General features: G+C 41.9%; 1 protein-coding gene across 2 annotated transcripts in view; it reads left to right on the forward strand.

Moving 5' to 3' along the window:
• Positions 1-27,424, forward strand: part of Dnaaf9 (dynein axonemal assembly factor 9) — a 140,406-nt gene that overhangs the window by 38,756 nt on the left and 74,226 nt on the right. Inside the window, exons 10-18 of one of the 2 annotated variants that reach the window (XM_087911193.1) lie at positions 158-293; positions 5,701-5,782; positions 6,659-6,695; positions 13,162-13,249; positions 14,374-14,450; positions 16,914-16,958; positions 17,955-18,000; positions 22,729-22,840; positions 23,995-24,065. In XM_087911193.1, coding sequence (XP_087767319.1) covers positions 158-293; positions 5,701-5,782; positions 6,659-6,695; positions 13,162-13,249; positions 14,374-14,450; positions 16,914-16,958; positions 17,955-18,000; positions 22,729-22,840; positions 23,995-24,065 — 694 coding nt within the window. The remainder of the gene's footprint in view (positions 1-157; positions 294-5,700; positions 5,783-6,658; positions 6,696-13,161; positions 13,250-14,373; positions 14,451-16,913; positions 16,959-17,954; positions 18,001-22,728; positions 22,841-23,994; positions 24,066-27,424) is intronic. The other variant, XM_087911194.1, reaches the window with a different exon arrangement.

Genomic DNA, 27,424 nt, shown 5'->3' on the forward strand with positions numbered 1-27,424 from the left:
TCCCTAGGGCTCTCTAGGAAGTCAGCAACATCTGGCATCCCTTCCATGCCTGCCAGGGACATTAGGTAGAGTGCCCATCCTATAGTCACAGCACTCAGAAAAGCCTGAGGTCCAGTCATGGAACCTTGTCTAATTACATTTTGCCTTACTGCTCTAGCCCCCATCGGCAGCCATTTGTTTTCTTTGGTAACCACTCTACAAGAGACAACCTGAGCGCGGGCAACTTTAACTTTCCTTCTGAGGGGCACCTGGTGCGCAACACTGGTCCTGCGGGGAGCTTTGCCAAACACATGGTGAGTGGCCATACTGTCTGGTACTTGATGAACTTTACTGTCTGGTAACAAGAAAGGGCTGCTGGCCCAAAGGAATCTTTTTAGTTATTATGTTGACTTGGTCCTGAATTTGAAGTTTTTTTACAGTGAAGTGACTCATAACTCATTATATATATTTTAATAAGTATTGGATATGTATTTGAAAACACTTATGTTTATTTTATTTGTATGTGTGTGTGATGTGCAGAGAGGAGGGGGTCACCCATGTATCACAGTACATGTGTGGATGTCAGAGGACAAACTTGATGGAGCCAGTTCTTTCCTTCTATCTTCACATGGGTCCCAGGGATTAAACTCAAGTCATTAGGCTTTATCCACTGAGCTATCTCACCTACTCTCTCATTGTTCTTTATTACATGATGGTATATTGTTTGCTATATTCTTTAAAAATAAACTACCGGGTGGTGGTGGTGCACACCTTTAATCCCAGCACTCAGAGGCGGAGGCAGGCAGATCTATGAGTTCAAGAAATGCCCACAACTATCCAGAGAACCAAAAGACAGCCTCATAAGACCGAAACTTGTGGATAAAAACTTCTATGCAATACCACAGAAAAGCATCATCCCCTACCTCTGCCTAGACGTACTCTATGGACTGGAACGAGAACGAGATGCTATTCCACCTTGACTCTTCTCAGTGTCACCTCAGAGAAGGCCAGGTGTCACCAGCAGCCTTTGACACCGCCCAGCCAACAATAACAAGAAGCCTCTCTTCTAGGCAGAATCCCTGAAGGCCAATCAAGAATCGTGACTTTCTGGGCTAGGAGAGATTTAGTGCACGTCTTTAATCTCAGCACTCGGGAGGCAGAGGCAGAAGATATCTGTGAGTTCGAGGCCAGCCTTGTCTACAGTACAAGTTTCAGGACAGACTTCAAAGCTACACAGAGAAACCCTGTCTCAAAAAACAAAAACAAAACAAAACAAAAAAAACGAGGACCCAGGTTTGATTCCTAGCACCTACATGGTGGCTTACAACCATCTGTAACTCTAGTTCCAGTGAATCTGATGTCTGAATCTTTAGACACAAGGCATGCAAGTGGTGTAAGACATACATCATACAAAATACTCATACACATAAAATAATAAGCAAAAATAATTATGAATCTTAAGTATTAAAAAAGCTATTCTTGGACCAGTTCAAACTGCCACTCTGAGCTCTGGAGGGCAGGTAAAACCAAATAGCCGCATTCAGTCCCCTAAGTGGAAATTGTGATGAAATCCTGGGATTTGAACGTGGACTGGCATGGGCAAGAGCTTCGTAGGGCATGCAGTCTAGAAGGAGTGCCACATTTTCAAAAGTTAATTTCTGGAACCCTTACAGACTCTGACGGTAAAGAGCTAAGAAAAATTCCTCATGGACAATGAGGCTGGTGGGTAAAGTGGATAATATGAGAAAAACAGTAATAAAGGCCTCCTTCCCAAAATAAAAGATTTTACCCAAGTCCCAATCCACTTAGAGGAAAGGCATCTCATTAACTTTATCACACTTTCCTGAGAAGCAGGGAAAAAAGTTGAGACACTCTTGTGAAGCTCACAAGCACACCCAGATGCTGAGATTTTATCATAAGGTTGGAGAATACCCCTCCCCGTTGTCTTAGCAGCACCCTAACGGGTCTACAGTGCAGCAGCAGCAGATTACCAGGAAGTTCCGGGGAAGCTCAAAGACACAGGCATACAGACTGCAAGAATAGGAAGTACGAAAAAATGCCAAACACAACTCGACACCCAGACAGATTAACATCCAATCTTACACTAAAGGCTCGCTTATCTCAGTCCCTATTACTTGAGTTATTGTGTCTAGCTTCAACAGAAAGTTACAAGGCATACCAAGAGGCAAGAAAAAAATATTGTGTGAAAAGACAATTTTGTTAATTCTGAAGAAAAGTGAGGTCTGTTGACAGATGTCTGTAGTCCCATCACTCAGGATGCTGGAAAAGGAAAATGACAGATTCAAGGCTAGCTTGAGCAGCAACACTCTTGTCTCAAGGGATGGGGGTGGTAATATAAACTTCAGAATCAGATAGCACTTGTATTTTTATAATTTTTCAATTATAATTTATTTTTATTATTGTTCTTTGTAGTATAAGATGGAGCTCAGGGTCTTAAGAATATTAAGCAACCATTCTACCTTTGAGCTATTGCCCTAGACCTGGAGAGAGAATTTAAAGTAAGCATAATTAATAATTAAGACTCTAATGCAAAAATTAGATATTGTTTAAGAATAGATAAGTAACAGAGAATGGGAAATTTTTAAGAAAGAATCAAAGGGAAATGCTAGAAATCAGAAATATCGTCACACAGATGAGAAATGTCTTTGATGCTAGACTAGACATACCAAGGAAATTATTCTTGACCTTGAAGATAGATCGTTTCCCAGGCTGTTGAGATGGTTCCAGTGCCAGGGGTGGGGTTAGGGGCTTGCTACCAAGCTAGGCAACCTGAGTTCAATCCTTGAAACCCACAGAATAGAGAGAACTGACTCCCCACAAAATGTCCTGGCGTGTATACACACATATGCTCACACATGCATACACAAACACAGAAAATATGATTAAAAATAAAGCCTTGGATCTGGAGAGATAGCTCAGCGCTTAAGAGCACTGAGTTCTCTTCCAGAGGTCCAGACTTCAATTCCCAGCACCCACATGGCAGCTCACAACTGTCTGTAACTCTGGTTCCAGGTGATCTGACACCTTCACACCAATGCACATAAAATAAAGTTAAATAAGTGATAAAAAATAAAGCCTCTCTGTGAAGAGAAAAAACAATGAGCAAAAAGCAGGTCTATTCTAACTCTTACTCATACATTTCTGTACCTCCTGAGGGTAATTTAAAAATTAACAAGTGCCAGGAAAAATGTGCAGACTCATAACAAAAGCAGTTTCACATTCTATAATAAATTATGTTGTCGTTGCAGAAAACTGCTCGTGGGGCTGGAGAGATGGCTTTTTAGTTAAGAGTGCTGGCTGTTCTTTCAGGGGACGCAGGTTCAGTTTCTAACTCACATGGTAGCTCACAACTGTCTATAACTCTGATTCTTGGGGGTCTGATACCCACTGATGACCTCTTTGGGCATCAGATACACAAGTGGTACACAGACATACATGTAAGCAAAATATCCATACACATAAAAAGAATGAAGAAAAATGCATGTATCTGGTTGAATGGCTTCCATTCGTAGACTGAAATAGAATGAATGAATATTTGTAAACATTTAGCTGTTTTCTATATTGTCCTAATTTCCATTCTTTTATGGTTTATTTGTTTGTTTTTGGTTTGTTTTTTGAAACAAGGTCTGATGTAGCCTAGGCTGACCTTGATCTCAGTATGTGATGACCCTGAACCCACCCAGGATTATACACACACTGCCACACCAGAATTCCTTAATGGTTTTTGTTTGTTTTGCATCTTTATTTATTTTAGTGTAGATATGTTTATTTATGGGAATAGGTTTTATATTTCTACCATGTGGGACCAGTGTATCTAACTCAAGTTGTCAGGCTTACAAGCAGACACCTTTACTTGTTGAGATATCTTACTAGCCCTCCTTTAGTTTGGAAGTTTTTTAAATTTGTTTTTTAGATCTATTTTATTTTGTGTATATGAATGTTTTCCCTGCATGTGCATCAAATGCGCCTGGTGCCCACAGAGATGGTAGTGAGCCACTATGTGTGTTCTGGAAACCAAAACTGGCTCCTCTGGAGGAATAACTGAGCCATCCCTGCAGCCCCATCTTTGTTTTTAATGATTGGATTTTTGTATTTTGTATTGGTGTTTCAGGAACACTTGATGAACATAAATTTCTTTTTTGTTGTTGTTGTTTTGTTTTTCATTTGTATGGATGTTCTGCATGCATGTATATCTTTACCATGTGTGTTCCTTGTTCCCACAGAGGCCAAAAGAGGGCATCGTATCCCCTGGCACTGGAGTTAAAGATGGTTGTGAGCTGTGGGTTCTGAGAATTGAATCCCTGTCCTCTGAGCCATCTCTCCAGTCCCAAACATCTATTTCTATCTTGGTATAAAAGAATAACTTCATACAGGGGACAAAAATAAAAAGTTTAAAATCTAGAGGAACATAATCTATACAGAGATGAAGTTCAAAGGAAGTTGGGAACCTATGTTTCCTACATTTGTAGCTGACCCCATATGTCCCTGTGTCATGTGAGCCATGTGAATTCTCTGGGCTGAATGATAAATATCCTGGCCTGCCTCTGTGCCCAACAGCAACCTCACAGCGTAGTCAGGGTGGGAAAACAGCAACAGTGCGCACAGAGAGCTGATGAAAGGGCATAGCAGCCAAAGCTGATTGCTGCCCAGCCTGACAGTCTAAGTTCCATCCCTGTATTCTGTTTTCCTTTCTGTTGTTGTGAAAAAACACTGGCCAAGCCTTTAATCCCAGCACTCTGGAGGCAAAGGCAGGCAGATCTCTGTGAGTTTGAGGCTAGCCTGGTCTACAAAGCATGTTCAGGAAGGTTACACAGAGAAATCCTGACTCAAAAACAAATAAGCAAAACAAACCACTGACCAAAGCAATTTAAGGAGAGAAAGGATTTATGTGACTCATACTTTGAGGTCACAGTTCATCACTGAGGGAAGCCGGGGCAAGAATTCAAGCTGGAAATTGAAGTGGAGACTATGGAAGAGCTCTGCCTGCCACTTTGCTCACATGCTTAGCCAGCTTTCTGTACAGCCCGAGACCACCGCCCACAGGGGAAGGCACTCTCTTCCACCCGTCAGTTAAGACATTCCCCTGTAGACATGCCCCACAGGCCAGTCTAATGTGGGCAGTCCTTCAAGTGAGACTGTCTTCTCAGGTGACTTTAGGCTATATCAAACTGACAGTTAACACTAACCAGGACACCCCCTAAATTCATGTAGTAAAAGAAGAAAACCAACCTTCAAAAGTTTTCTGAATTTAACTATGCTATACCTCTATGCACCTCTCATACAAATAAATAAATATAAACAAAATCAAAATTAAAATGACTTACATAATACTTCTATTTAAAATCAAATTAAGTGATTCTTTGTCTTTAAAAATTAAAGCAGTTTCAGTTAAATTTTATTCAATTAGCTAGTTGTTTTTTATTTCTTCCGCATGACATGTCTAAGTTATTCCTCCAACGTCACGTGTCTAAGTTGCTTCATTTTACAAGGTGGATTATTGTGTGTATGTTCATGAAGCAGGGCCACAGCACATGAGTAGAGGCCGAGGACAGTTTTGTGAGGTCTGTTCTCTGCCTCCATCTTTGCCTGGGTTCTGGGGGATGTCATCAGATGGCCAGGCTGGTGAGGCAAGCACAGTTAGCGCAGAGCCAGCGCACCAGCTCCTAGCTCACTCATCTGTCTTTCTCCCCTGATATTCAGGTCGCTCAGTGTGTCTCACCAAAGGGACCGCTGGCATGTTCAAGGACATACTTTTTTGGTGCTACTCATGTTCCTTACTTGGGTAAGTCCCTGTAAATACTTAATGGTATTTCCCATGAAGGAGAAGTTAGCATGCAATTTACTATTTTATGCAAAATACCATCTTGTGGGCCTTGACTCCCTCCCTGATTACAACTTGAGAGTTGATGTGTCTGACTCATTCCTCACAGAAGATATTTCAGGAGAAAGTCCATTGGTTCATCCTGTAGTTTGAGGTTTAGCCATGTATTTGCCCTGCACTCGGGGTCAGAAGGTGAGGTCTAGCCTTGTGTGTACCCTGTGCTCAGGGTTGGAAGATGAGATGTAGCCTTGTGTCTGCCCTGTGTTCAGGGTCAGAAGGCCAAGATGACTGAGGCATAGTTGGAGATAGCAGGGATGTGGGTGACAGTGTGAGTTTGGATAACATGGCTGAAGTCCTGTCTAATTGCTTTTGTGAGAAGAGGGAGAATTGGCTGTGATGGGATGCCCCATAGCAGAGGACCTGCACACAGTCCTTCAGGAAGGCTAGACCGAGCAGGAGGACCCTACTGGAGTACTCTGAAGCTTCAGGTATCCAGAGAGACATGGGGAAAAGTTTTGAATTGAGCTCCCATTATTGCTTTCCAGAGGTCAGTACATCAGTAGTTGTTACTACAGAAACCAGGAAATTCTAGAAAGAAAGATTACTTAGGTCAGATAATTAAGGAAATATGGAAGAATGGGAAAAGCAGAACCACAAGTTAAATGTCTTCTAAAATAAAAGTAAAAACATCCCAGAGCCTAAGATTCTGTGGAATAAGTTGAAAAAGAATCAGGAGGTAAAAGTCCAAGAAAATACTGGGAAAAGCCATGTACCATGTACCACTGTTGCCTGGGCACATGTTGTATTTAACTTAAAAGGAAATATTTCCCTTTACAGGTGATGATGACAAGCTACCCAGTACAACTGAACAAATGTAAGTTCTGTGTTAGTTTTATTTCTTCTTCTCAAAACTGAGTTTCTCTTTGTGGCTCTCTTACTTCTCCTTGAGGTCAGCAGTGACTAGGGTGTCTGATTACGAGGAGACATTGCTGTGCATTTTCCCAGTCGATCCCCAGAACCTCTCAGCTTGGAACCCAGGCCAGGGCTTTGCCAGCTTTGTCACCTGCTCCTCCCTCTGGAACCCCTCCCAGACTTCTTGTGTATATACCCATATACTTGTATGACATAACTTACTTGCATACATTTCATACATGGTGAAACATGTTTAATTGAGGTTTTTTTCCAAAACCAAAACATTCTGCAATTCCTCGGGAAAATCTGTTTTCTAAGGTGGTCTGAAGAGTGTTTTCTCTGGACTTGACATTCAGGCTTCTGGAACAGAGCTGTGTAACTTTAGGGAGGCCCTACTTAGTACTGACTTCCCTCCCTTTACATAAAGGAGGAACCCACAGACAGGAAATAAATGCACTGAAGTACCCTCTTCACCCAAGTGCCCAATGTAACTATGAGTTCTAAACTGCTTCTTTCAAAGGCCGACAGGATTGGTCACAAATAGTTGTCTGTACATGAGAACGAGTAGGTTTATGTGTATGCGGATTATCTGGCTGCAGCATTCCTGTTGAATATCAAGGTTGCTTTGGCTAATCTGCCTTGTTAGTGCCATTCCCTTCACGCACAGTCTGTGTACTCTGCAAAATGATGAATTCCTTCTCCAGTTGGAGGGGAGTGATAGTCAGTCCAGGGAGCGCAGGCATTGCATTCTCCTGTGAGAGTCTCCAGACAAGCTCTCCAGACCATGCGCTGATCATAGTGAAGCTCCTGCAGCACATGACGTTCTGCTCACTACATCTGTTTTTCTTGAGACAGGGTCATACTGTTACTTTCCTTGTCACCATGATAAAATGTGGAGTAGCTAGTATTAGACTGAGTGATATTTGAATCAAGGTAGTGCAGAGGGGAGGGAGTACTTAGCCAGTGTTGGATTGAATGATATTTGAACCAAGGCAGTGAGGGGGAGTATCTTTGTATATCTTGAAGTTTAGTATTTATCTAACTTTACCACATCCAGTTTGGTGGCACACATCTCTATTTCCATATTTGCATTCAAGGAGGATCCAGGCTACATAACAACTTCAGGGCTGGCATAGGCCTCATGAGCCCCTGCTGTAGTGATGAGGCAAGCAGGCCTGCTTTTCATCCCGCCCGGCTCCCGCATGGCTAGCTTTACACCCAAAATAACAACACGGAAACTGTATTGTTTTAAACACTGCCTTGCCCATTATATCTAGCCTCTTATTGGCTAATTCTCTTACATATTGATTAACCCATTTCTATTCATCTGTGTTTAGCACCACGAGGTGGTGGCTTACCGGGAAGATTCTAACCCATGTCCATCTTGGAGAGGAGAGCCATGGCATCTGCCTCATTGCCTTCTTCCCAGCATCCTGTTCTGTCTACTCCACGCACCTGAGGACTGGCCTATCAAAAAGGCCAAGGCAGTCTCTTTATTAACCAATGAAAGTAACATATAGACAGATGACCCACCTACATCATTTCCCCTTTTTCTGTTTAAACAAAAAAGAAAGGCTTTCACTTTAACATAGTAAAATTACATATAACAAAACAGTTATCAAGCAAGAATTACAGTTACAATATTTATATCGACTTTTATTTTTATTTTATTTTAGTTTTATCATAACTAAGGAAAACTATAAGTATCCTTCAACTCCATCAAAGACTCTAGAAGGATATAATATTACCCAAGTAAATAAGAAGTAAGCAACTTCTAAAACTCTAGAAATGACAGAGACATCTTGCTGCCTGGACAGTCACCCAAAGTTTTTTTTTTTTGTATCGTTGGGGCATCCATCTTCGACCTACAGGCCCATAGTTTCCAGCAGACATTTCCATGAAGCAGGAAATTTCAAAGACAGTTCAATCACTATCTGCTGTGTTCTGCAGAATGTCTCTCAGACTCTTTCATGAGTCAGGAACTAATGGCGAATCAATCCCATACCAGTTATGTTTTAAAGGAGTATTTATTTTGGGGGTAGAACTTACATACACCATAATCCATCAGGAAGGGAGCCTAGTTGCTGGAGCAGGAGCTGGAACCAAGCGCGGGAACCAAGAGGCCGAGCCAAGCTTGCCGCTCTTCTTTTAAAGAGAAATATACCACACCCCAGTGGGCTATTGGCTGATGGAGCGGAAGGCGCTCCCGCAACACTGTGGGCTCGTGCTTCAGCGACTATTGGCTGAAGCAGCGGAAGGTACTCCCGCAGCAAGGAACCCCAAAGGATCATCTCACCTTTAGGCCAGTTCAGCAGTCCTCTCTCTGCAGGTTCTTTGTGTCCAGTTTATACAACAGTCCAGGCAAGAGCAGTTTCTTGCCCAAATGGCTAACCAACTCCATAAGGAGCCTCTTCGATGCCCATCTTCCTCTTGAAGTAGATTGGTGCTGCCAAGAACAGACATGTCTCATTGTCATGAACAGCCCTAAGTTATTAAAACATTAAATGCCATATTCTATATTCTTTGAAAGATATGAAGAATGCCTATTTAACTGAAATATATCTCTATATAACTAGAAAATCTAACTAACATGACTACAGACAACTATTATCAATGATTTTCCATTAACAACCTATATTTCCTAATTATACATTACATTTTTAGATGAATTACATAATCACAATACCTTAATCAAGGGCAGAAATATATATACATATAACAAAATTGACCTTAAAATCCATACCAATGCAAATTATTCATATCTATATCATATCCCCCCTTAAATGTAAAATAGCATTTATAGACAATATTTGGGAATATGGACGCAGTTATTTCTCTCCAAACTGCTTCGTGCTGTATAGAGGTGCTGTTAATCAGATCTTTCACGGTAAAACCTGTGTGCTAGGTTCATCTCAGTTGGCAGTTAAATGAAGTAATTTTTTGAGGGTATTCCCAGCAACCTTTCAGGAGGACGTGATCTATCATACCATATTGGGATAGAAGGAATCCATAGGGTCTCATCCTCTGTGAAAACAAAAGAAGACTCTCTCCAAAGCATCATATCCTTAGACCCAAATTTGGAAATCATGATACCTTTAAAACATACATGTTGGATCAGCCTAGCAGCCCATACAATGAAATGTCTCTTTGTATTTAGCTCCTTCACAGTCAAAAATTTTAAAGAAAACACAATGTACAAAATCCAAACTCTCTGTGAATCTTCCATTTTTACATGGCTTATTTTTACTCTATCACTTTACTTTATTCTGTCTCTTTAAAGACTTTACCCCCCCTTTTTTAAAGGCATTAACTTTATTCTCTATATTCTTTTTCTTCTCTTTCCCAAGCCTACATACACTCATCCAACACTGTGACCCATTTAGAGGTCTTTTATGTCTGAATCTGTCCTATTGTGAATCTGTAATTTTTTACTAACCAGGAACACTTTTTGCTTTGCAGTTTTAAATCACTGCGCACTTAAGAATCTAAGCTGTGACATTCCTAGGTCCAAAACAGGTACTGCCTGCTTGCCCTGCCCAGCCCAACATGGCGGAGCCACTTGTGCCTCTGAGCCTTGCACATTGCACTGCTAGCATGGCGGAGGCACTTGTGCCTCTTGAGCCGCAACACGCAATGACCCCCTTTTAGACATACAGCGAGTCTAGTTGTCATCAAACAAATCGTAGCACTTTACTCCAAATGTTCCATCCAAGAGCTCTGTCTCCTGCCAGAGCCAGACAGAGATCGCAATGGAGGCACAGCCCAGAAACTGGTATTTCAAAACTGCCACTTTCTAGTAGACCTGATCCCGCTGCCTACCTAGGCAGGAAGAGCTGAGCCATGGGCATGGTCTCAGCTACTTTGTTCCCGACCCCGAGTGGGCACACAAACATCTAGGCCCAGAAATGCTCCATAGCCGGAGTTTGCACTGATGGCAGGACCCAGGAAGCCGTGTTTTAAAACAGCGCAGCTTTTTTTCTGCCGCTAATGCTGAAACAGGAAATCTCTCTACAGCACGCCCTAGCAAACAACAAAAAGCTGTGTTAAATTCTCTTTCCCTTTTCTTTTTTAAAGCCCTCTCAGGTTTTCAAGTGGATTTAGAACCATAAATCATTCACTCAAGTGTCACGGTGTTGAGAAATCTTTCTAATCTCGCCCAGAAGTAGACAAACTCCTTGTTAGTGTACCTACCAGGCGTCTTCCTACCTCTATACCCTCTGCTGTGGCCTGGCTAACAATCAGGAGGTAGTGATGTGTGGAGATGCCACTTTTTTCTTGTTTCAATTATGTGTATGTGTGTGTGTGTGCATGAGTTCAGTGCTCAAGGGAGCCAGAAGAGTGTGTTAGATCCCTTGGTTGTAAGCTGCCTTACAGGAATGCTGGGAATCCAGTACAGGTCCTCTGCAAAAACTGTAGTTTCCTAACCACTCAACAGTCTCTCTAGTCCAGAACTGTCCTGTCTATGCAGGTCTAAACTGGGCTGTGTGAGGCGTCCTCTGGAAGAGCAGTAAGCGCTCTGCATGCCTCAGCTGTCTTTCCAGCACTAGAGGCAGAGACTGGTGGATCTCTGTGAGTTCAAGGCCAACCTAGGCTGTATAGTGAGTTCCAAACCACCCAGGGCACTATCTTTAAAAAAAAAATTAAACAAGAGTAGAATACAGCAAATAAACACAACTTTTAAAAAGATTAAAATTCCTTTTCTTTTTTAGTGAGTTAAAGTAAGACTTCTTAAATTTTTCCACTCAAACAACTTTTTTCTGTTTAAAAAGATTATGTTTTATGTGTATCTCATATATACCTGGTATTTGTGGAAATCAGAAGATGCCCTCAGCTTCCCTAGATCTAGAGTTACAGATGGTTGTGAGCCTCCATATGGGTGCTGGGAATCCAAGCCAGGTCCTCGGTAGCAACTACAAGTGCTCTTGAATCTAGAAAAAACTGTTTTATTTTTTTAAATATTTTATTTATTTATTATGTATACAATATACACACAGACAATATTCTGTCTGTGTGTATGCCTGCAGGCCAGAAGAGAGCACCAGACCCCATTACAGATGGTTGTGAGCCACCATGTGGTTGCTGGGAATTGAACTCAGGACCTTTGGAAGAGCAGGCAATGCTCTTAACCTCTGAGCCATCTCTCCAGCCCCTAGAAAAAACTATATTGAGTGAGGTCACCAAGACCCAGAAAGACAAATATAATATATAGTCACTCATAAGTGGCTTTTACACATAAAGCAAAGAAAAGCCAGCCTACAGTCCACAACCCCAGAGAACCTAGACAACAAAGAGGACCCTAGGAGAGACATACATGGATCTACATAGGAAGGAGAAAAAGACAAGATCTCCTGAGTAAATTGAGGGTGTGGGGGTCACGGGAAATAGTAGAAGGGGTGAGGGGAGTAAGAGAGGGGAGCGGAGAAAAATGTATAGTGCAATAAAAACAATAAAAAACTATTTAAAATAAAAAATTATAGATGCCAAACAAAAACAAAAAATAAGTGCTCTTAACTACTGAGTCATCTTTCTAGCCCCAACAATCCTTCCCTCCCCCCCAGAAAAAATTAAGACTCTGGGTACATAAGTCTAGAAAAAGATATACAGATTATGTGACACATTAAATAATAAATTCATAACCCAGAAGCTGGACATTGTAGCATGCCTATAATCTCAGCACTTTGGACATGAAGTCAAGAAGACCCCACAAGTTTGAGGTCAGCCTGATCTACATTGTGAATTCTACACCAATCCAGGATATAGTAAGACTCTGACAAAATGACAACCAGAAGAGAGTCTGGAGAGATGGTTTAACAGTTGAGAGCGCTGGCTGAGCTTCCAAAGGACCCAGGTTCAAATCTCAGCACTCCACAGTTTAAGGAGCTATGAATTAAAGTTGAGAGTTTCTTTTGACATAAGTTTAGAGTTCCATTTTTCAGTTAGTTCCATTTTGGTACTTTTCTTGGTTTATTTAAAACCATTATTAAAAGTAGATTTCTTGGGAGGCAGGCATGGTGCTTTATGCCTGTGATACCAGCAGTTTGAAAGGCGAGAAGATTGTTTAAGGCTAGCGTGCCTTACATACAAGACCCCATCTTTTTAAAAGATTCTTATGGACCATTTATGGACATAGAACTTTTCTTAAAGAATATTTTTTAAATTTATTTTATGTGAATAAATGTTTTGTCTGCTTGTATGTTATATACCGTGTGTGTGCAGTACCTTTGGAGGCCAGAAAATGACATCGGATCCCCTGGAACTGGAGTTACAGACAGTTGTGAGCTGCCATCAGGGTGCTGGGAATTGAACCCTAGTCCTCTTGGAAGAGCAGCCGGTGCTTTTAACCACTGAGCCATCTCTTCTGCCCCAGGCATGCAGTTTTTTATGAGACTGTGTGATACTATATTAACCATTATTTTTTGTTTTTAAAGTAGGCTCTTATCCCAGATATATGCTGCTGTTATTGAGGCTGTTTTGGCTGGCATTGCATGTTATGCTAAAACTTGCAGTCTGGCAAAGGTAATTTAAGTACCATATTTCTGTTTTGGTAATCATTATTTTAATGTAAATCATCTTAACCGTTTTGTTCTTTGAATGCCTTGCAGTACTCACTTTTGTGTGAGTTGGGGTCTTGGTAGCCAAGCCTGCAACACTTGAGCAGCTGCTGCCTGTGGCCATGCTGCTGTTATTTTATGAGCCTTTTGAAATGCCTGTTTGTGTTAAAGAAAAGTCATTGTTTCATTAATAGTTTAGACAGAACACTTTTAAAAGTAAAAAACAAGTTTATTCTGTTGAATTTTAATGAAATTAGTAAAGCTTATTTTGAGCTATGTAGTTGTTTTCCTGTAATTGAGTTTTTAAAACTCAATACAGGCTAGAAAATCTGACTTACCTTTTCTAGGCAAGCCTGCTTATACTCGCTCTCTGACCATTTTCTTCCTTGCTGTTTTGCGGTTAACCTGCCCTGCTGAGTTGGATTCCTAAATCTGACCCAGTAAGATGCGAAGAGACGGCTTGATGCCTTCCAAAGCCAGTAGGACATTTCCTGAAGGAAGCCAGTTGACAGTGGAAAGGTTGTGTATGATGTAGATGTCAGAGGGACTGTAGCTGTAGTCACCAGCTCCTTGGCATCCCCTTCCTATGGAACTTGAATCCTGGTAATGATGTGGGTGTTCTCAGCTCTTTTAGCTGCTACGTAGTAGAAAGCCTCTGCAAAGCCATGAAATATCCTTCAATATACATTGTTACACTTTTTTTCCCCCTAACTGACATCAATAGGTTGAGTTATTTGAATAGTCTTAAATGTCTAGCAGAAACTGAAGGCATTGGTCCCTCCCCAGAGCCAGGGGAGAAAGGACGACGGCACGTTTCTAGTGCTCACATAGCAATCCAGCTGCCTAACTGGCTGCTTCCATCTCTCCAGCAGATCAGATGCCAGTGCACCCCTGCCTAAGTACAGTTTCCTGTGAGTCCAGCAGGCACCTGTCCCCATAACCTGATGCTTTCACTTTAATCTTTTGAGGTATACAAAGTAGTTACATAGAAGGGAAGGGCTCTGGCCACCTGTTAGAAGGGCCTTTCCTATCAGTGATATATATACTTTTGCCACTTGAAAGCTAATTGTTCTGTTGCTGCTTTTACAGGCCAAGGAGGTAGCAGAGCATACTCTGGAGAATGGCCTCGTGTTCTCTGAGCTGGTTCCATTCAAAGCCAATCTACGGTAAGCTACAGGTGATATTTTTATGATAATTAAGAAAAAATTAAAGACTTCCTTATCCCTTAGAGTTTATATTCCACCCTTCTTTCCTTTTGAGAAATGTTCCAGTAAAATAATAGGACAAAGGAGAATCAATCATGATGAGAATGGAGAAACTATATAGGTTTTGAAACTAGAATGTGAGGTAGATTTGTACTAGAACTGTGGGAGTCCTGATGGGCCTGGTCCCAAAAATAAGGAGGTACCTCAGTAGTAGGGTTGTGAGGGTCAGGAGACCGGCACATGAAGATAGTCACTAATTAAAAGCGCCTGCTCTGGAGCTTCCTGCCTTTCACGTGGTGGGAGCCTGGCTCCTTGTTCTCCTGTTGCATTTCCCAGCATGTCCCATTACAGCTCTGCGCTGCCTTGGTCCATAGCTGAGCTCTGTTGCACTCAGTCCACTCCACCCTCCATCCCACAGGAGGACCATGGGGGGGGGCACAGTTTTATACAAACGATATGAAAGACCAATCCTGGAAAGTTTATTTAAGAATACTTCTAGCCAGGTGTGGTGGTGCATGCCTTTAATCAGAGACAGAGGCAGGTGGATCTCTGTGAGTTAGAGCCAGACTGATTCACGTGGCAAATTCGAGGACAGTCAGACCTACATATTAGGAAGACACCCTATCTTTAAAAAAACAAAAAACAAAAGATACTTGCAGGTGTGCTTTGCCATACTACGTGTTACTGCATGCCCCACATTTTTTTCCACATCTGTGGTCCTGAGTAGTGAGAAAGGAGCATTGGTTAGATAGATTAGTTGGCTGACATGGTAGGAAGAAGAACTCTATTGTATGGCTGCAGCTCCATGAGTAGAAGGAAGAGCCGGAACTCTGTGGTGCAAGGTCTTCATCTTGTTGCACATCGTTTTTCCCCAGAGGTCCTGGCTATGAAATGGGAGAACTAGAGGAAGCCCATTCTCCTACAGTGCTGCCCTGTGCCATCTGTTCTTAAGGCCTTTGCTGGGAAGCCCCTTTTACTTCCCAGCTGTGCTGATTTAAGTAAGATGGGGAACTTCCACATCTGTTTGTGGAGCACTCACTTTGTAGAGTGATTGGACACGTAGATCTTAGTTGCTGTGGTGGTGAGGCCTTCTCTGTTGCCACAAGGCTGACACAGTCATTCTGTTTCCCCTCCAGCTCTTGCCCATGCCACCTTCCTAGCTGGAGAAAGGCAGAAAGAGAAATCACTGAGCAAAAAGAAAGTCTGCAAGGCTTCCCTCTACCAGGATCACTTCACTGAGGTCCCTAAGTTCATACATTAGCATATCTTCCCCTAGAAGGGGAAAGAAGGAGGAGTAATTAATAGACACTCATAATGAGGAAACTCATGCATTATTTTATCAACTAGTTCCTGCTAAGACGTGAAATTAATTTATATAAACAAATGCAATTTAAAAGCTTTCTTAGGCTGGCAAGGTGGCTTTCCAGGTAAGGTCACTCACTGCCAAGCCTGGTGGTCTGAATTTAATTCCCAGAGCCCACAGAGTGAATGGAGAGAACTAACTCCTGCAGGTTGTCATCTGACCTCCACATGTGCAAGGTGGTATACACACATACACACATATACACACATGAAATAAATGTTTTTTAAAAAAACTTACAGAAAGAATAAGCCAAGGCTGAGCATGGTGGCACATGTCTGTAATCTTAGCACTCAAGAGGCAGAGGCAGGAGCATCACCGCAAGTTTGAGGCCAGTTTCTAGCTAGTCCAGGATACACAGACTGTCTCAGAAAGACCCTTGTCTCCGAGAGAAAAAATAGAAAAGTTCTCCTTCAGTTCTGAAGGTTTGACCCTGCTGTGGCTTCATAGCAGTTGACTTTGAATAGCAAAAGCACCATCTGCTTGGGTACAGAGCAGGGCCGGAAAGTTGACCCAAGAGTACTGAAGAGGAGGAGCCTAGTCATCTTGTAGACACTGAGTAGCAGAAGCCCTGGCCAGGAGAGGGCCGTTCCCAGTCAATCTGCATGGGTATTACACCTGCTCACAGCCAAGAATTGAGGCAGTCTTGAGAACCAGCACAGATGTGGGGCTATGGATAGAATAAGATTCTGGCTGTATACTTGGTGATGTCATAGGACCTTAAGAAAGGCATCTAAAATAACTAAGCAAGGATGACACTCCAGCTGTAGTCGCACATGCCTTGAATCCCAGCATTTGAAGGCAGAGACAGGAGGATCTCTACGACTTTGAGACTAGTATGGTCTACATAGTGAGTTCGAGGACAGCCAGAGAGCTACATAGTAATACCCTGCCAAAAAAAAAAAAAACCAAAAAAACCAAACAACAAAAAATATGACATCACTTGATTGAGTGGCCTTGACAGTCTAGGAAAGATACATCGAAGAAGCAAGTATTTCAGAGAATTCTGACCCAGTACTGAACAAGAGTCTTGACTTCTGTTGTGTTTCTTTTCTGGTCTACAGCTCCAAGGTGACTTTTCATATACATGCTGTGAATAACCAGGGAAGGTAGGTGCAATTACGGTGCCTTCTTTCATGGGAAAGTATGAGGACGAAGGTTGTGGCTCGTTCATTTCCTGACTGCTCAGACCCAAATAATCACACAGAAACTCTATTAATTACAACACTGTTCGGCTAATAACTCAAGTGTAATTCTAGGTAGCTCTTGCATCTTGAATTAACCCATTTCTATTATTGTATTGGCACGAGGCTTTGGCTTACTGATAAGGATCTGGCATCTGCCTCCTTCAGCAGCTACATGGCATCTCATTGACTACGTCTTCTCTCTCTGTCTCTCTCTCTCTCTCCCTCTCTCTCTTTCTGTTCTGATTTCCCACCTGGCTTTACTCTGCTAAGCCATTGGCCCAAAAGCTTTATTTATCAACCAATAAAAGCAACACATATAAAGAAGGACTTCCCACATCACAAAGAGAAGAGACTGTCCAGTTGTGGTACATGCCTAGAATCTTAACACTCGGGAAGCAGAGGCAGGGGGATCAAGAGTTTGACTCCTGAAGGCCAGTGAAATGGCTCAGAAAGAGCAAGAAGATTATAAGTTCATGTTCACCTTGTGATACCTGGAAAGCATAAGGCCAGCCTGAGGTACATAAGGCTGTATTTGAGAGAGAGCTTATAGCTGCTACCATTACTGGCCTCAGCACATTTCCACCCTGGGAGAGTTACCATTCCAGATGAGACCTATGCTTGCTGTGCTTGTCTGGGTCCCTGTGCCCAGTTTTTGTCTGAAGCAATTGTCATGAAATTAGGAGGCTGGAGTCAGGTACTAGCGTTATTCTTTCCAGTGCTAATTCTGTATACATGTAACCCAATGCTTGTTATTTTGTTCTTTGTTGAGACAGGTCTCATATAGCCCAGGTTAGCCTTAAACTTCTACTCCTCGGCTGCATAGTGAGTGTGAGCCAGCCTGGTCACATGAAGCCCTGTTTTAAAACAAACAGAAACCATAACCATTTAATGTCTTTCTCTCCTGTCTCTTTCTTCTAGAATTGTGCCTCTGGATAATGAAGATAGCTTATCCTTTGTGAAAACGGTAAGCACTTAACAGAACTCTTCAGAGTCAGCCGACTGGGAATGGCTGCAGAGGGTCATCCACAAAGGACTTGTTGCAAGTAGATGACTGAGAAGTTGTGCAGGCAGCTAAGATTGTGGGCCACTGTATGAAAACGTGAACTGGGCACAGCAAACAAGTTTTCAATGGTTCATTTTTTCCTTTTTTAAAAAAGATTTTATTTTTATTTGTGTGTATGCTACATGTGTGCTAGTACCCAGTGCAGACCAGAAGAGGGTGTCAGATTCTCTGGAGCTGGAGTTACAGACAGTGGTGAGCTGTCCAGTATTTTGCTGGGAACCGAACTCAGACCTTCTGGAAGAGCAGCATATGTCCTAACTGCTGAGCCGTCTTTCCAACCTTCCAAGGTCTTCTTTTCACTTATAAAATCTGCTCTGGCTGCCTTCACAGGAACCAGGGGATTAGACAACAGTCCATGCTGGAGAGATGGCTCAGGGGTTAAGAGCACTGACTGCTCTTCCAGAGAATCCTGGTTCAATTCCCAGCACCCACATGGCAGTTCATAAGTGATTGTAAATCTAGATCTAAGGCACTCTGACACCTTCATACCATTGCACATAAAATAAAGTTAAATACATCATAGACAACAGTCCTCAGACGCCTGTATGTCTTGTGAAGTCAAGTAGTCAGAGCAGGGTTTTCCATATCCTCTGCTAGGGCAATGGAATGATTTAAAAATAAACTGAGTCAAGCATGATAGTGTACGCCATTAATTCCAGAACTCCAAAGGCAGAGACCAGGGTGGTCTCTGTGAGTTTGAGGCCAGTCTGGTCTACAGAGGGAGTTCCAGGACAGCTAGGGTGGTTACACAAAGAAACCCTGTCTCAAAAATACCAACAGCAAAAAAAATCACTTGATACTGGAAGTGTTTTACTTTTTTTTATCCTATTCTAGATTTGTTTTAATTTTTTATGCATGAGCGTTTTGCTTGATCTGTGCGACACATCATATTTGCAGTACCCTTTGATGCCAGAAGAGGGTGTTGATCCCCTGGGGTTGGAGTTACAGATGGTGTGAGCTGCCATGTGGAAGTTGGGAATCAAACCCAGCTTTTTTTTTTTTATTTTCATCTTCTGAAAGAGCAACAGTGCTCTTAACTCTTGAACCATCTGTCCAGCCCCGCATATTTAGGTGATAACACTTTATTTCCTTGCTGTACCAAGGCCTGAGTTTGAGACCCAGCACCACCTGAACTTGGCACACAAGCTCAAGCCTGTAATCCAGCATTTATCAGATGGAATGAGAAGGAAGATGAAGAGTTGGGCAGTTCCGTCTAAGAGGGTTTGTGGAGCGGCCGGAGGAAGACATTGCATGTCCTGCTCCATTCTTTTGAGACAGGCTCTCAGAAACTGGGATCTAGGCTGGGTCAGAAGGCCCAGTTTTCCTCCTGTCTCTGCCTGCCCCCAGCATTTGGTGTTTGTGTGGGTGCTGAGGATTTGAACACAGATCCTCATGCTTGCAGTGTGTTGGGTGGTTTTGTCAGCCTGACACAAGCTGGAGATCCCTGGGAGGGGACTGTGAGCTGAGGATTGCGTCCGTAGGACTGACTTGTAGACGTGTCTGTGGGACACTGGTAATTGATAGAGGTGAAACTTAGCCCCTCTGTGGGTGGTACAGCCTAAGCAGGTGGTCCTACATTGTAGAAGAAAGGCAGCTTATCAGGTCCGGGAAGGTAAGCTGGTAAGCAGTGTTCCTTCATGCTCCCTGCTTCAGTTCCTGCATTGACTTTTCTTGATGGTGGACTGACCTGTAAGCCCAATAAACGCTTTCCTCCCTCCATTACTTTTGTTGTGGTGTTTTCATAGCAACAAAAAAACCAAATTAAAACACCCACCCATTACTCTGTCCTATTTTTTTCTGGTTTTTTTGAAGAATGTTATTGTTGATGGGCAGTGGTGGCGCACGCCTTTAATCCCAGCATTTGGGAGGCAGAGGCAGGCGGATCTCCGTGAGTTCCAGGACAGCCTTAGCTACATGGGGAAACCCTATCTCAAAAAAAACAAAAAATAAAAAAGAATGTCATTGTAATTTTTCTTATTGACACCAGAAACTGACCCTAAGGCCTTGTGCTTGCTAAGCAAGCATTTTACCACTGAGCTAAATCCACAGGCCTTTTGTCATTGGGTTTTAATGGTAAGTTTGTTGAATCTGTGGTTATTTTTAGTAGTGTTTGACAGGCTTCCCCTCATCTAGTCAGTTAGTGTCTATGCAGTTTGTTTTTATAGTGTCTTACTATATTTCTTGTAGAGGTCTTTCACTTCCTTGGTAGATGATTTTGTTTTTTTAAATTATGAGTGTTGATACTTTTCCTAATTTCCTTCCCAGCAGGTTCATTTCACATAGAGAGACACACATGGATTGTGTATCCTGTAAATTTAATCCTACCATATGAGAGTCAGAGGCTGTTTATTCCTAGTTTCTTCAAAAATTTTATTTTTAAGGCATGCTACGATTAAAGGCATACACCACCACACTCTGCTCTAAGCTTTTCTTTAATTCCTTTTCACAAGTTAGAAACTTAGCTGGGTGGGATCTTGCCCTGATGTCACCACTCCCTTTATTCCATTTCTTAATCAGCTTCAAAATTCCCCATAGCCTTTTAGTCTCAAGACTATTTAAAAGTCCAAAATCTCTTCTGAGATTCAAGGCAGTCTCTTAATTGAACTTCCTGTAAAATAAAACATTAAATACTGTCTGAGTTGGGGTTTATATCGCTGTGAAGAGATACCATGGCCATGGAAGCTCTTATAAAGGAAAAAACATTTAATTGGGGTGGCTTACTCTTCAGAGATTTAGTCCACTTTCATGGTGAGGCACGGCAGTGAGCAGGCAGACATGGTGTTAGAAAAGTAGCTGAGTGTCTTATATCTTGGCTCGCAGGCAGCAGGAAGTGGTCTGAGACACTGGGCCGTATCTTGAGCATGTATGAGACCTCAAAGCACACCAGCACAATGACACACTTCCTCCAACAAAGCCACACCTCGCAATAGTGCCACTCCCTTTGGGGGCCATTTTCTCTTAAACCACCACACATACTTCTAACTTACAATGACACTGAATATAAATTATTAATTATTACTCAAAGGGAGGAATCAGGACATATTGAGGAACTAGCTTTATAGATCAGGCTGGCCTTGAAGATCCTCACACCTTTGACTCCCCTGTGCTGGGATTAAAGTCATGTGCCATCACAACTGGCTCAGGGTCAATTTTTAAGTAAATTAGAATTGGCAACTCTAGAGAAGTCCATATCTACTACTGGCTGGCCTAGAATACGTACTAAGTAGACCAGGCTGGCCTTGAACTCCCAGATCTGCCTATGTATCAGACTTACTTTCTGAGTGCCTCTCCTTCTCTTTAATGCTTGAATCTGTGTTAGGATATTCCTTAACTCTGCCAAAACAAAAACAAAACAAAACAAAAAAACCTATTTGACTATGAGCATTATAACACTATGACAAGTCAGTCTGATAACTCAGGCAACTATAAGCTAATGGATAAGTAGTATATGAACTAAAGTGCTGTAGACAAAGGGATGATTCATATCCTAAGCAAGATGGAGTGAGACAGCATGAAATGTAGTCATTCTTTCTTGAATGGAATACTGTTTAAAATCCATGCATTTCTTATTTCTGGAGTTGACCATTTAGTACTTTTGTGCTACCACTGGCCCTGAGTAACTGAAATCTCAGTGAACACAGTCATGGCTAAGAGGGCAGAAGGCTCTACTGTGCTGGATTGATGATTTGCAGCTGTGTGCTGCTGTGCACTCATAAATACCCATAGAGACAAATGTGTATGCCAACTTAATGAATACCTTTCCTGGCTCATCGAGAGAGAAGTGCAGCCTAAACCAAAGGACTGTTGGACGTGTCATACTGTGAGAGTATGAAGTGGATGGGTATTCAAAAGCCTGGGAGAAACACCTCTGACTCTGTAGGCTGCTGTAGCCAATCATGAATAGGAATGAAGAGTTAACTCAGTGGTTAAGAGTACGGTCTGCTCTTCCAGAGGGCCTGAATTAAATTCCTAGCCATCACATGGTAGTTCACAACCATCTAAAATGGATATGATGCCCTCTTGTCATGCAGGCATGCTTGCAAATAGAGCACTCATATATATAAACAAATTTTTAAAAAGATAAATTAGAAAGAAAAGAATGCAGACTGTGGGCCTAGAGACGGGCTCAGCAGTTAAGAGTACGAACTGCTCTTGTAGAGGACCCAGACTCAGTTCACAACCCTCATGTGGGGAGGCTCACAGCTACCTGTCACTCCAGCTCCAGGGGATCCAGCACCCTCTTCTGGCTTTTATAAGTACCTGCACACACACAACATACACATAAAAAACATTTTTAAGTTTAAAAAAGAAAAGGGAAGGAAGAAAGATTACATTATTTCTTATGAGGATGACAGTCTGAGGGAATTCATAAGAACATAAACACACTGTCCTTCCAGCCTATGCATATGTCAAGTCAAGGGTCACCTGCTGGAAAGCCTGAAGGCATTTCTCCGGTCAGAGTGTTTGAATCCTTAGAAATCTAAGCATAGATTTCAGCATAGATCCTTAGAGATTTGTCAGTATTCTTTTGCCATGTGCTTTAGAGCGATAGTCTGGCCTGTTTCTTATGGATCTCCTCCTGAAGTGCTAGATTGATAATGGCTCTGTACTTGCTTCTCACTCACACAGGCTTGTATGACCGTCTATGACATTCCTGACTTGCTGGGAGGAGGAGAATGCTTAGGATCTGTGGTCTTCTCAGAGTCATTTTTGACTTCTCAGATCCTAGTTAAAGAAAAGGGTAAGTATGCATGATGTCTAGAAGGCAAACGTTGAAAAATTTATAAAATCATAAATTAAGCCAAAGATGACGTAAACTGATTAGTATGTTAAACTACTTACAATAAGCAAATGGTATATATTTTAACTAGTGAATAGTACTTGTAAATTAATAAGAAAAAATACACTATTCAGTAGTTACATGAACAAAAAAAAGCAGGCTGTTCACAAAGGTAGAAAACAGGCAGATGGATTTATGTTTGAGAAGATATGCAGCCTCAATAATGGTCAAGAGGAAACAATTTATAAAGTAAAAGTTAGATACCACTTGTTATTCCTTATATTGTAAAGGGTGATAATGTGTGGTACTGGTACTGTCACCAGTTAACCAGCTGTGGTCCTTTTGTTCTGCCTTGGCATAAATCAGCGTAAGAAGTCCATCGAGTGCTTTGGCACCTTTTGTAAATCTCAGTGTTTGGCAGCAGCAGAAGCAGCAGCAAGGGCCTCTTTAGTGTTAGAACCCTCATTACAGACCTGGGGTAGCAGAACTCCCAGTTTTCCAAGTGTAAGCAGCTCTCTTATAAGCCTAGGAAGCTAGGATTCTGAACTGTACAAGAGTGAACTCCTTTGTAGACTTAGAAACTTGGGATTTCTTAGCCCCTAGCAGCAGCTGGTATAGCACCTGGTGGGCCAAGATGTCAGAATTCCTCTGCTGTTGACATTTGCCATTGTCGTAGCTCCCAGGCCTGGAGTGTCTGAGACTTTTAGCCTTAAAAGCTTACTAGCGCTCTGAAACTTTTCCAAATATCAGGACCTGCAGTTTCTCTTAACTAATCTTTCTGCTTTTTTTCCTTTAGCACCAGCTATCCAGCCTCTCTCTAATTCTCAGTAACCTCAGTTACTGTCAGACTGTCCCTCTGCCTCTTCTTCATTGTAAAGCAGCTAGCTGCATTGCTGCTTGTGGCTTGACCTATGAACTGTTCTGTATTGCTGCTCCTTTGCTACCTCTGCTGTCATTGTCACTCTTTGTTTGCTTGTTTTGTATTTTGTTGGTTGGTTTTTCAAGCTAGGTTTCACTGTTTAGCTCTGGCAGTCCTGGAACTTTCTATCAGAGTAGGCCTGCAAGGTGGGCCAAGGTGACTAGGCATAACTGGCATGTCTTTGGTCTTCCTACAGGTGGCACTATTACACCAGAAACCAGCTACATCATCCTGACAGCTGCCATCCCCAGATTCTCTTCCTGGCTGGTTAGTATCAGGCACTGGTCACAGGGAACCTAAACCCAGAAAACCCTGGGGCAGAGACTTAAGGAGGAGTCTCTTTATGGAGTCCCTGGAGGGCTATCAGATTGTGATCTAGCTTTTATTTAGGAATAGAACCCACTCATAGTTGTCGAAACCTTCCAAAAGGGAACAAAGTGGTTTGTGCAGTCACTGAAGGAAGATATTAACATCCTCAGGTTGTAGATAAGTACACTAGAGTGTCTGGTGGTGCTGGCACACACCTTTAATCCCAGCACTTGGGAGGCAGAGACAGGTGGATCTTTGTGAGTTTGTGAACAGCCTGTTTGTGAACAGCCTGGTCTACAAGGCTGTTCCAGGATAGGTTCCAAAGCTATACAGAGAAACTCTATCTCAAAAAGGAAGGAGGGAGGGAGGGAGAGAAAGAGAGGGAGGGAGGGAGAGAGAGAGAGAACACAAACATAACTAGAGTTTAGGCTGATAGACAGGGACTAGTTCTAATACTTCATTCATCTCTCACTCTGGCCAGGGATGTCTTGCTCCTCCAACCTCCAGCTTTCAAAAGCTAGGCAATTGTGAGGGCTACATTCACTGCCATTCACACATTAGTTTTTTGAGACATAGAGAATATGTTAGCAGGGAATCTGGTATTTAACAGTTTAGGTACTGCAGGGATACATGAATTTCTTGATGATAGCATCTCAGACCACAAAAAGAAGGGTGACGACCAGAGACTAGCTGGTAAAGCAGTGCTCTGAATGTTGTCCTAGAGTGAGTGGTAGGTTAGGTGACTTTAACACAAGAACCTACAGTCGAAGCCAGGAGCAAATCCAGACCCAGATTGAGCCAGTGATCTGACTCAGAGTCAGTGATTTCCACCAGAACCAGAGTAGGACAGAACCAGCTACCTAGGACAGAGAGCAAACAAGCTCCACCAGGAGCAAAAGCCAAGAGCAAATCCAGCCCCCAGGAGCCAACCCAGTCCCAGGACACTGGCAGATCAGGATTGAGCCAGCAACCAAATACAGAATCAGCGATCTCCACCAGAATAGGTCCAACTCCAAGCCAGGGACTCTGCAGGAGGAGATCCAGACCAGGATTTACAGAAACAGGGCAAAGCTGGCAACCTAGGCCAAAGTAGGCCTGAGACAGCAAACTCCAAGGGAGCAGAGCAAAACACAGGAGCACTGAGCTACCTCCAGGAACACCGAATAACCAACGGGGTAACTAGAACCAGTGGCACTGACTGTACCACGAGGAACAATCATCTGAGCTTTGGATTCACTGGCACCTAGAAGATTATTCAACAGAATCTCAGACAGCCCCAACCACACCTATTAGAGGAAAAGATGAGTAGAAAAGGTAAGATCAAATGCTACACCACAAAGAATGACACAACACCAGTAAAACCTAAAGACCCTACAACAGCAAGACCTGAGCAACCAAATATGGATGAACCAGAAGAAAATGACCTAAAAAATAACTTCAAGAGAATGTTTGAAATTCTTAAAGATAAAATGAGAAATTCCCTTAAAGAAACTGAGGAAAAGACAAACAAAAAATTGGAAGATATAAGCAAATAACTTAAAGAAAACTAAGAAAAAGAAATCAAACTATAAAAGAAACTATTCAGGACTTGAAAACTGAAATAGAAACAATAAAGAAAACATAAGGAATTATAGAAACAGAATCATGAGAAAAAGATCAGGAATCACAAATGCAAGCATGAACAGCAGATTACAAGAGATGGAAGAGAGAATCTCAAGTGCTGAAGATACAATAGAGGAAATAGACTCATCAGTTAAATAAAATATTAAATCTAACAAAAGCTTAACCCAAAATATCTAGGAAATATGGGACACCATAAAAAGGCCAAATCTTAGAATAATAGATATAGAAGAAGGAGAAGTTGTTCAACTCAATGGCACAGAAAATTTATTTAAGAAAATCATAGAAGAAAACTTTCCCTACCTAAATAAGGTTATGCCTATGAAGATACAAGAAGCCTGCAGAACACCAAATAGACTGGATCAAAAAAAAACAAAAAACCTCTCACCACATAATAATCAAAACATTAAACATACAGAGTAAAGAAAGAATATTAAGAGGTGCAAAGGAAAAAGGCCAAGTAACTTATAAAGGTAGACCTATCAGAATTACACATGACTTCTCATTGGAGACAGTGAAAGCCAGAAGGTCATGGTCAAGCGTTATGCAGACATTAAGAGATCACAGATGCCAGCCCAGACTACTATACCCAGCAGAACTTTCAATCACCATAGAAGGACAAAACAGGATATTCCATGACAAATCTAGATTTCACCAATACCTAGCCACAACCCCCGCCCCACACAAAATGCTAGAAGGAAAACTCCAACCCAAGGAAGATGGCTATACCAACTAAAACACAAACAATTGATGATCTCATAACAGCAAATCCCAAAGAAGAAAAAAATGCACAAATTAACATCACCAACAATGAAAACTAAATTAACAGGAGATAGCAATCACTGGTTATTAATATCCCTTAATGTAAAAGGACTCAACTCGCCTATAAAAAGGCACAGGCTAAAAGATTGGATACGAAAACAGGATCCATCCTTCTTCTGCATACTAGAAATACATCTCAACCTCAAAGACTGACATCATCTCAGGTAAAGAGTTGGGAGAAAATATATCAATCAAATGGACCTAAGAAACAAGTGGGTGTAGCTATCCTAATTTCTAACAAAGTAGACTTCAAGCTAAAATCAGTCAAAAGAGACAAAAAAAGTCATTTCATATTAGTCACAGGAAAAATCCATCAAGAGGAAATTTCAATACTGAACATCTATGCCACCAATACAAGGACACCCTCATATGTCAAAGAAACACTTCTAAAGCTTAAATCAACATTAAACCCCACACACTAATAGTGGGAGACTTCAACACTCCCCTCTCACCACTGGACAGGTCAATCAGACAAAAAATGAACAGAGAAATAAGAGAACTAACAAATGTTATGTCTCAAATGGACTTAACAGACATCTATAGAATATTCCATTCAATCAGAATATACCTTCTTCTCAGCACCTCATAGAACCTTCTTAAAAATTGACTACATACTTGGTAACAAAACAAACCTCAACAAATACAAAAAAAAGCAATAATCCAGTGTGCCTTATCAGATCACCATGGTTTAAAATGTGAAGTCAACAGCAGTACTAATTCCAGAAAACCCACAAATGCATGGAAATTAAACAGTGCTCACCTGAACCATCAATGGGTCAAGGAAGAAATAAAGGAAGAAATTAAAGACTTCCTAAATTCAATGAAAATGACCACACAACATACCCAAATTTATGGGACACAATGAAAGCCGTGTT

This window comes from Myodes glareolus, chromosome 10 (assembly GCF_982192425.1).
Source record: "Myodes glareolus chromosome 10, mMyoGla1.1, whole genome shotgun sequence".
NCBI classification, from domain to species: Eukaryota; Metazoa; Chordata; class Mammalia; order Rodentia; family Cricetidae; genus Myodes; species Myodes glareolus.